Source organism: Spermophilus citellus, assembly GCF_964194105.1.
Source record: "Spermophilus citellus genome assembly, chromosome: 1".
NCBI lineage: Eukaryota > Metazoa > Chordata > Mammalia > Rodentia > Sciuridae > Spermophilus > Spermophilus citellus.
In genome coordinates, this window is record NC_138182.1 from 208374081 (window position 1) to 208385028 (window position 10948).

Sequence of the window (10948 nt, forward strand, 5' to 3'; positions counted from 1 at the left end):
TCTGGGTTAAGCTCAATCAGGATACCTAGCTACAAGGTAATTTAGCAATGCAGAGGAGTTTCAGCAGAGATAAGGTCAGATTGCAATGAAATGAGTAAAGAAGAGGAGGTAAGTAAATGACAGATGCAAATTTAACAGCAAGTTTCCTGAAAGGGCAGAGACAGGAAAGCAAGAAATATAAGTGATGGTAGAGTGGTGTTTTTAACAAGGGAGAGAACTGAACAGTCTCATGCAGAGGAGAAAGAGGTGTCAGGAAGGGAGAGACCCACAACAGACACTGAAGAGGGAAAGGCTCCAAAAGTATAGCCAGGTACAAGGCTGATATAGAACCATGAGCCCCATGAACACAGAAGCCCCAAGGACTCTGAAAACCTTGCAGGCAGGCCTGGGTGAGGTGAAGAAAGAAGGGAGACACAGACTCCTCCACCCAACTTATTCTGAAGGGAAGAGAAGCTGTAGTTGGGAAGTCTCAGCCCTACCACACTTCTGTATTGACAGAGCTCTCTATGAGCTCCCTCTCTGGGGCACAGAATCTCATTTTCCATTTAAATTTTAGTAACAATTAGAGCAACAGAAGAGAACTGCTTCTGGGAATCAATTTTCTCCCCTTCTATCATAAAATGCTTGGAATTTGATTCTGTGACAATGGCGACGTCCAGCTGTGGTCCTGGTCTTGACTCTTTTAAGGTATTCTGGTTTCAACATAAAATGTTGTTGTTGTTTTTCTAATTAGTTATAAATGGCAGTAGAATGCATTTTGACACATCATACATAAATGGAGTTTAACTTTTCATTCTTCTGGTTGTACATGACGTACTCATATATGCACATTGGGTAATAACATCTGACTCATTTTACTATCATTCCTACACCCATAGCCAACCAAAGTACCTCTGTTCTTCTCCAACCACCCCTATTATTGTGAGTCAGCATTTGCATATCAGAGAGAACATTCAGCCTTTGGTTCTTTGGGATTGGTTTATTTCACTTAGCATGATATTCTCCAGTTCCATCTATTTACTGGTAAATGCCATAATTTCATTCTTTTTAAAGGCTGAATAATATTCCATTGTGTATTTATATCACATTTCTTTATCCATTCATCTGTTGAGGGGCATCTAGGTTGGTTCCACAGCTTAGCTACTGTGAATTGAGCTGCTATAAACATTTATGTGGCTGCATCACTGTAGTATGCTGAGCAGTCCTTTAGGTATAAACTGAGGAGTAGGATAACTGGGTCAAATGGTAGTTCCATTCCAAGTTTTCTGAGGAATCTCAATACTGCTTTCCATAGTGATTGCACCAATTTTCAGTTCCACCAACAATGTATGAGTTTACTTTTTTCCCCACATCTTTGCCAACATTTAATGATACTTGTATTCTTGGTAATTGCCATTCAGACTGGAGTGACATGGAATCTCATTGTAGTTTTGATTTGCATTTCTCTAATTGCTAGAGATGTTGATCAATTGTATTTCTTCTGTAAAATGTCTATTCAGTTCCTTAGCCCATTCATTGATTGGGTTATTTTTTTAAAATTTATTGTGTGTGTGTGTGTGTGTGTGTAGGGAAGTGTTAAGTTTTTTGAGTTCTTTATGTTTATTGGAGATTAATGCTCAACATAAAACTTTTTTGGGAAAAGGATGGTTCAATTTTAAAGGTGCTATTTTTTCTTTGATAGTTTACCCCACACTGGAGGGGGTCTGAAAGAAACCTAAGAGAAGATTTTGCTCTGCCCAAATGGAAATACTGGGAAGAGCATGGAGAATGGAAATACTGGGAAGAGCAAAAAATCTTCTAGTCCCGCAGGCCCTGCCTCCTGTCTTGCATAACAGGTGGATGTGACAGCTGAGTCATTACACCACACCTACTCACAAACAGCACAGAAGGTCACAGAAAAGGCCAAACAGAAAAGACCCTCGTTTGATCTAGAGTTTGAAGTCAGGGATTATGATGGAATTTGCCTTTACTGAACTGCTGTTCGAGGACGACCAACTCAAAAGCTGATGGGGGTGAATCTGATGTCTCAAAGGCCGTCCTGCTAGGTGAGACCTGTGACAAACTGGAGCCAAGATGCACAACAGCTACTCAGCTACAGCTGCTGCCACTGAAGAAAGCCAGCTCAATTTTGTCCAACCTGATTTTAGAGAAGCTGCAAGTCCAGATTCTTTAGCAAAATCTCTGGTTTTTATTTACTTATTTGTGTGTGTGTGTGGTGCGGGGGTAAAACCAGAGGCCTCATGCATGCTAGGCAGGCATTCTACAACCGAGCCACATCCCCACCCCTGCTGTCCAGATTTTTAAATGCCGAAAACAGATTCCATTAAAGCAGTCACAACAAACATCTGAAATATAAGCCAAGTGTAACACCCCACAAGCAGTTTCCACAGAGTGCAAAGTCACTGTTTCAATTCAGCTTCCTGTAAATGATGTTAAAGCTTTCAGTTCCTTGAATGACTTCATTTCCATTTTAGAAACCAATCATAGCTCCAAGAGGGGAAAAAAAAATTGCTCTAAGAGGTCACTGCCTCCTCAGCCCTCTGTGAGGCTGGGCTGTTCGCTTTCTGTTCCTCCAGAGTGTGACTTAATTCTGAACCCTGGTAAAGAACAGACACTCATGATGGGTCTTGGAGGAGAACAAAGACACCCTGGTCCTAGCTACTAATGCCTGAAAAGCAAGCATGCATTCATGGGCACACTAACCAGTGAATCATACCGGGCTGAAATGACTTTAGGACTGTCCCTTTAAAACTCAAGCTCATAATCAGGCAAACTCCTCCTCCAGGGAGGTTCCTTATTAAAAGGGAGCCAGCTGGCTGGGCCTCAGCTTAACACCCAGAGCAATACTTGCAACAGAGGATTCCTCCCGGGAGACTACAACCTGTCCACATGGCTCAGGAGTTTGTGGATGGCAAAATCCAGCCGGGGAAGGTCGTTGTGTTCATCAAGCCCACCTGCCCCTTCTGCAGAAAGACCCAAGAGATCCTCAGTCAACTGCCCTTCAAACAAGGGCTTCTGGAATTTGTCGATATCACAGCCACCAGTGACACAAATGAGATACAAGATTATTTGCAACAGCTCACAGGCGCGAGAACGGTGAGTGTGGGATTCAGTTTTAAAAGACTCCGGGGTTGCTCTCTCTTGTCAGGGCTATGAACTTACATACGCCTGTGCCTTTTCTAGGACACCGCCAGCCAGGGCTCTGTCCTTCAAGGCAACCAGAGGGCTTTGTGGGGTGTGGGGGAGGGAGCCTGAGGGAAGACGCTGGTCACTTGAATTGGCAGCTGGACAGCAGCCGAGGGTCCTCTCAGTAGAGGAGGGAGCCCAGCAGAGTGTGCTGTCAGGTCTGCGGAGCCCAACTGCTGGGTGGGAGTCCAACTGCTGGGTGGGAGTCGCAAGGACTTATGTGGAGGCTTTGTTTTTAGCACTGCCTTGAACTGACAGTTTTCTCTGATGGCTAGATGGGCTGGGGCTGGAGGTGGGGGGAAGAAGAGGGTGCAATTTGCACATTTCTGTTATCAGACGTGGAATCATGTGCACTCTTCCTTCTGTTTACACGTGGCTGAGTGGGATTTGCTGTCCTATGATCTTTTTTCTAGGCTTTAACTATAACCTAATTTGTTCATTCTTCCTTATCAAACTCCTCCTCCTAGGGAAAAAAAAATATCGAATGCACCATTATCCCCCTCGCTCTAAGTTAATTATGGGATATTTTTAGGCCTGCCAGAGTTCTGGCCCGACTCTCACAATGGCTTGCTTTGTGATCCTCGGCAAGTCACCACATCTCAGATCCTCAAGGACCCCAGCTGCAAGACTAGAGTGGCTGACCTCGTAGAGTGGGTGACCTCCAAACAAATATAACGTGGGACCCTCTGAAAACTGCTCGCCTCTGAAAGGCCTCACCTTCCTTAGCACTTGGCCAAACAATTTTTGATTCTGGGAGGGGTGAGATGCCCCACCAGCTCATCCAAATTCCCTTTCAGGAGGCACGTTCTGAAACAGTATTGGCAGAAAGCACATATCCTATTTCAGTTTAGTTTAACTGACAGAGTTTTCTCTGGGCTGTAGTATAAAGTATGGGAGGTGGTTTTCCCCCTTCTCTCCAATCAGAAATCAGTATTGTAGTATAGAAAAGGCTAAATAAGTTACCTTACTGTTCTCAGCTGAGGTTCTGGAGCAGACTTCATGATAGGAGAATCCCTGTGGCTTAGAAGCACAGAGTCAGGTCCTGAAAAGAAAGGGACACTGCAAACAACCATGTGTTCCCACAGGGTCTCCTGCCCTGGATCCCTCTCAGCCTGTGGTTCCTGAACTTTGCTGGCCAGTAGAATCACCTGGGGAACTTTTGAAAGGATCCTTATGCCCAAGTCACTCCAGACCAAATACATGCCAATGTGCGGAGGCAGCAAGAGCAGGCATCAATAGTTTGAAAGATCCTTAGGTGATTCTAATTTGCAACATAGTTTGGAAACTACCCTTTTAAGTGGCAGCATCTGTTCTTTAGCAGAAAAAGCTGACTTCTTCATGTTCTCATTTAACAACTTTTTTTCATCTCTTTGTAAAGCAACAATGTTTTTTGTAGTTGTCTTTAAGGTTTAACATTTAGAAAATAGTTTTCACAGGTTCTTGAGTCCAGAATGCCATCCTTAAGGGGAAGAATAAATCCTTCAAAGTTATTTGTTTCCTGATCCCCAATAATGAAGTGTTAATATTCAAAGAGATTGAACACTTGAGAGTAGTTGCTGTCTTAGTTATCCTGTAATGACCTGTGTTGCTGTATCTGTAGTAGAAGCTCAGCAGGACTTTACTGATTACAGAACCGGGCCTTCAATCGGGCTGCATGATTTGATTTTGTTATGGACACAGTCCCTAGATCAGAGCCTTCATTTGGGCCTTCTCTAATGCTTTTCTTTTCTTCATTAGGATTAAATTCTGGTCCATCTCATTTTTCTTCTCCCTGAAGAACTACTTTGGACACATCTTGCAAGGCTGGGTTATTGGCAACAAATTCCCTCAATTTTCATTTGTCTGAGAAAGCTTGTTTTCCTTCATATTTGAAGAATGCTTTTGCTGGATATAAGAAATTATTTTAAGCATCTATTAAGTATCAGGGCCTTTTCTTGACATTGGAAATATAGCCATGGGGGTGGGTTTTTGCCTTTTTGAACTTGCATTCAAGTGGGGAAGACAATAAATACAATAAAATCACTGGGAGGTAAGTGAATGGCTACAAAGAAAAATTAAGTAGAAGGAAGTAGGTAGCAGAGTTTTAAATAGAGCCATTAGAGCCTAAGAGGTAAACATTTGAGTATCTCCATAGACAGTAAAGAGAAAGGAATTTAGGGGTAGAATGTGGCAGGCAGGAGAATGCAAATACTAAGGTCCTATGCCTCTCAGGTTCATGGAATAGAAAGAAAGCCAGTATGGCTAGAGCACTATGAGGTAAGAGAGCCAGGGGAGATAATGGGAGATAGGCTAGGAAGGCCTTTAAGCCACATTATATGGACCATGGTTTGTATTGGATGGGATAAGATGCCACTAGTGGGTTTCAAACAGATGAGTCACTGGGAAACAGATGTGAGTAGCTACATTTGAGTTAACTCTCAAGTGTAGACAGTGCTACCTAACTAAGGTTGGGAAAGGCTACTCCAGCAGTACAGGGCCCCATATCACCAAAGTTGCTGTTTTAGTGACAGTTTCCTTTTTCTCTCTAGGACAGTAACAAGTTCCTCCAAGGAGGGGGAAGGGCGGGAGGGAGGGTAGAGGAGGTAGAAGAGGGTGTTTCCTCCTCTTTCAACTGAATCAACTGTGCCTCTGTGTTTCCTGTTTTACCACCCTGTGTCTCTTCCTGTTCACCAATGTGATTGAAGATGGTTTTACTGTTGCCTAGGCTGGAGAGTGGGGGGAGCGCCTAGGGGCCTTTCCGCTCTCAGGCAAACCAGCTACTTTGCCAGATAGTGTGAACAAAACTCCACCCAGGGGAACAGACAGCCTGCTCGAGTTTCAGGGCCTGTCTCAAGCAACTGGAGGCAGCTGTAGTGCTGTGGGTTTTAAAGTCCAGGTTACCCTGGGAGAAATAAATGGCTGCTCAATGTAAAACAATGGTTTGCAAATCACTGGAACAGCAGCAGCATCTGGGAACTTGTTAGAAATAAAAATTCTCTGGGCCCCAACACTGATCTCCTGAATCAGAAATTGGTGGGGGTGAGGGGAGTACAAATCTGCATTTTTAACAAGCCCTTGCACGATTGTGATGCAAGGTCAAGTGGGAGAACCCACTTCCTGGAGAGAACTCCTGGGACCTGGGGCCTTCCTGACTGCTGCCTAAACTCCAATCCTGAAGTCAAAGGTGGAGATGGGGCAATCTGTAGGAGTGGTGAGGATTGCTCAATCCTTCTCGAAAATACAGAAGTTCAAGACTTCCTGTATAAAGCTCAGATGGTTTTTATTTAGCCAATGCTTTCAACAGAAGAAATTCTGCAGCAGAGTGACCTCAGGATTACATTTGAATTCTGTTTACTGCTACAACTGACCACAGCCACATAATTCTAAGAAAGAAGCTAAACGGGGCCCCAGAAATGTTAGTTGGAAGCAGTGTTCAAGATTAAGGGGAAATCCTAGGTTTCCTACCTCATCTTTCCTGCTTTCAATTGAAAAAAAAAAAACAAAAAAAAAACAACAAAACAGGTTATGTTGCTGGTGCTTCCACTGTAAGGCCTCCCATGCATCCCATCGCCTGGTGGATCTTCTAAGACTAAGCAGGGAGGTTACCAGGCAAGCCAAGGCCAAAATGAGTCCTCTGGGTTTTCCCTCATTCTTGGACCACTGTAAATAGTGGTAATTTTTTAATTTGTGGTACTGGGTATTGAACCCAGGGCCTCTTGCATGCTAGGCAAATGATCTACCATTGAGATATACATATATATATATATATATATATATATATATATATATATATATATATATATAATTTATATATTATTATTATTATTATTATTATTATTATTATTTTGAGACTGAGTCTCACCAAGTTGCTCAGACTGGCCTTGAACTTGAGTTCTTCCAGCCTCCGCCTCCCAACTCTCTGGGATTACAGGCAGGTGCCACCATGCCCATCTATACAGAATTTATTTTTAGTTTTTAGCCATTATTTTAAAAGCCCACTTCCACTTAGATCCACTTTTCAATAAGAATACTATAAAAACTTATCCACAGTAATTCCACCCTTTTTCTTGTTGCTCTTGCTTTTTAAGTAATTTACTCTAATTATGCTTTCTGGGGAAGATGAAATGCTTTGAAAATATTCTCACTGCCTTCCGCCTAACCCCTCTCCCATCCTTCCATCTAGTACATTCTTGTGGGGGGGGGGGCTTCCAATCACTTAGGCAACCTATATGGTGCTTATGTCTTCGTTGGCAGTTAGCCTTGGTGTGACACTCTGGGACTGGAAGCTGCTTAGGTGCAATGAGGGAACTTCCTTCTCCCTCAGGATTCTAAAACCTTCCTGGAATTCTGGAATGTGCTTATATCTATTGGCAGAGAGGGAGTGGGAGTGACTAGAGAGAAACCTATTCAGCAGGTATAATGTCTGGCTTACCTTGGGCCACCCACCTATACCAGATGTGAAGCCAAACCAGATGAATGTCCTTGGTCCCAGAACTGCAGCATTTAAATATCTTATGATGGACCAGGGATTAAAGAGATTCAGACACCATTACACTGTCCCCTAGTTGAGGACAGAGCTCACCTGTTTTAATAACACAAAGAGATGACTATGTGTAAACCCAAACCCATAAACCCAAAAATGAGAGAGACCAAATGTAAGTACTTTCCAGCTCTGTTTAGAAATGGAAGGCCTCCTGGTTGCCCTGGCCCAGCTTAAGGTCTCAGGTGTGGTCCCAGATACAAAGAAATAGATTGCAGTCAGGGTGGTCCAGCTACAACCAGTTAAAATTCTTTCCCTGAAACATGTTTCTGTAGAGCAAAAATTTTAAATCCGTTTAACAAGCTGAACAATCACATAAACAGCATACTCTGTTTGAAAAATATTCTGACTTAAAAACATTCTTTAATGAATGATTTTGCCCTCATAAGAGTTCCTAAAAGAAGGGGGCTGAGGATGTGGCTCAAGCGGTAGCGTGCTTGCCTGGCATCCGTGCGGCCCGGGTTCAATCCTCAGCACGTCTGCTGAAAAACTAAAATAAAATAAATATTAAAAAAGGAAAAAGTGCTTTAAAAAAAAAGAGTTCATAAAAGAATATTGAGGAATAGGTTTTAAGAATTTGAAAGGATAAAATATCACTTGTTCTCATTAATAACTTTCCTGGATGGCTTTTTTTGTTTTGTTTTTGTTTTGTAGGTACCTCGGGTCTTTATTGGTAAAGATTGTATAGGTGGATGCAGTGATCTAATAACTATGCAAGAGAACGGGGAACTGCTGACACGGCTGAAGCAGATCGGAGCTCTGAAGTAATTACAGGTGAATGGCAGACTAGACACTGGGACATTAGGAGACTGGAATTCTACTGCCATATTTCATGCTATAGGAAGGATTCACTCTAAGGAAGAATGACTTAGTGATTTGAGGAACTGCAACATCAATTATTTATGAATTTCACATTTTACAAAGGCATGAATTGTATCAATGGGAGAAATTATTTCACTCAAACTTCATTTAACAAATATTTATTGAGGGTTTACCATGTGCCAGTCACTGTACTAAACACAGACATACATAAGAAAGATAACATGAAAACTGTATTCTAGAGAGGGAGGCAGATCACAAAAAAGTAAGTGAATAATTCCTGAAACAAATAGAATGATGTGATAGAACATGCCTGGAGGAGGGGAGAGACAGCCCTGATGAAGCAGAGCTTGCTAGGTGGAGGGATTAGCACACGAGATAGGATCTGAGCCAACCTGTAAGCATATTCAAGGAACTGAAAGAAACAAAGAGCAGGCTGAGGAAAGGGCAGTGAGGAGGAAGAGTAAGACCTGTGGGCACGAACTGAGTACACAGGCCATGGTAAGCAGTTTGGATTTCTTCTAAGTGCAGTGTGAATGGAGATAATTTTTGCTTATCTGGGTTCACATGGCAAACTGACCCAGTCTTATTGGCTTCTCCAACACCAAAGTAAATTTTATAAAATCAGTCACCTAAAGGAGATCTTTGGCTTGATGGAAAACTGGGGGATGAAGAGCAGCTTGGAAAGAAACCAGGCTGCTCTTGGGGTCTAATAAGCAACTGCCAGCACTGCCCCAACATTTCAGGGCTGCCAAACTTCTACATAGTCCAGTTCCACTGACTCATAAACAGGAATGACTTCAATTTTTTTTTCTTGTCATGAAATTAATGGTTCTTTAACCAAATGTTCTTTGAAGGCATCTATTGCTCACCAATTAATAACTTTATCCCTTGGTCAATGAGTATGTATGATTTGTGATGGTTACATAGAATAGTAACAGAAGTGGGGGAGGAGTAAGCCTGAAAAAATTCAGCTGAATCCCCTGAAATAAAATAATCAACATGATACGTCTTCCAATCACACCATATGACATTGTCACAGCAGATGAGTGCTAATTTTCTGGTTTTATGTGAGGTTATAAAGCACTAAAAACCCAATTAGTGGTTGCAAATGTTTGCTATTCTGGAGCACGTTCACCAGTTAGGCTTAGATGAAGAATGGAAGTAACATTTCCCCAATTCCCTCTATCTTGGAGTAGGATTAGAATCTTCATATTCAGAAGTCTCTTTGATTCATCCTTTCCTCAGCATTCTATGCTGTCCCTATTTTGCTGCCAATTCCATCCCAAGGCTATCCACAGTAGTGTGTTTAAACAGCAAGAGGAAGTGGTTTGGCTATGGGAAGGGTAATGAGGGAAAATGAACTTCCAAGAAGAACTAATTCATTGTTTATTTCCTAGTGGAGCAGACGGCCACACCAATGTCCTTCTACAGAGCTGGATGACAGCGCAGAAGATGACAGTATTTCCTAGTGGCTGGGATTTTTTAGCACAAATGGCTTTTTCTTCATTTGCCTCCATATTAAAAAGTGGACCAACTTGTCCCTAACCACAGGGCCAAGAAGGTTGATGGATCTTCCCGGTTTTCTTCTAGATTGGTCCTTTGGGTTCCAGAAAACCATGACAAGTTCTGGTTTAGTATTCACTTATCCAAAAGATATATATTTTTTCTCCTTAGCTTGTGTTTCTTATTAACCATTCTGTGTGTGCCAGCATGCCTCTACCTCCAAGCCAGTGTTTCTCAACCATATTTATCCAGATGCTCCAAGGATGAATCTACAGTTGGTTTCCTGCTGTTTCCCATCAGCTGAAATTATTTTGCTGAATATGACTATGCAATTTGTATCATGAAACCCCTGGATATTTTGAGTGTGTTTTTTCAAACCTACCCCACCCCATCTAACCTTGAGGGTCACTGCTTGGAGCCATTGTTCTCACCTTGCCATCTCACACATGTCATTGGAAACATTCCACAATTCTGAAAGGGCATGAGCACCCAATTTGAGAACCCGTGAGAAAAATTTGAGCACAGGGTTGGTCTTCACCAGGGTCATGTGGATAGAGGCAGCAGGGCAAGAGGCAAACATGTGGCAACACTTAGATAAGATGGTTCCAGATCACCCTGAACAACTGTGTATCATTGGATTTAGATTCCAACAAAATTAAAATATAAAATGCAAAACATTAGCATAGAAAACTTATATCCCAAATTTGTCCCAAGAAATCCCAAGAGTATGTCTGAAAGGAGCTAAATTTTGAGAAACACTGTCCTAAATAACACACACACGCACACACACACAAGTTGGAAATTTAAGGCTCCCTTACTGTGAAGTTTGTCTCCAGAATTGCAAGATTGTTAATTTCCTTCTGTGGTAACTAGTGGTAATGGTTAATTTCTTTTCTAATAAAGATGTACATACAGTTA

General features: G+C 42.2%; 1 protein-coding gene across 1 annotated transcript; it reads left to right on the top strand.

Moving 5' to 3' along the window:
- Positions 1-2771: 2771 nt before the first annotated feature.
- On the top strand, positions 2772-10948 carry GLRX (glutaredoxin). The gene is made up of 3 exons (XM_081301873.1): positions 2772-3096; positions 8360-8479; positions 9925-10948. Exons 1-2 carry the CDS (start codon positions 2890-2892, stop codon positions 8471-8473), a joined length of 321 nt encoding a protein of 106 aa, XP_081157999.1. The 5' UTR covers positions 2772-2889; the 3' UTR covers positions 8474-8479; positions 9925-10948.

Excerpts from the sequence above, each read along its gene's own strand:
- GLRX (XM_081301873.1), top strand. The coding sequence starts at position 2,890 with ATGGCTCAGGAGTTTGTGGATGGCAAAATCCAGCCGGGGAAGGTCGTT. Across the intron at positions 3,097-8,359 it reads AGCTCACAGGCGCGAGAACG|GTACCTCGGGTCTTTATTGG; the intron begins GTGAGTGTGGGA and ends TTTGTTTTGTAG.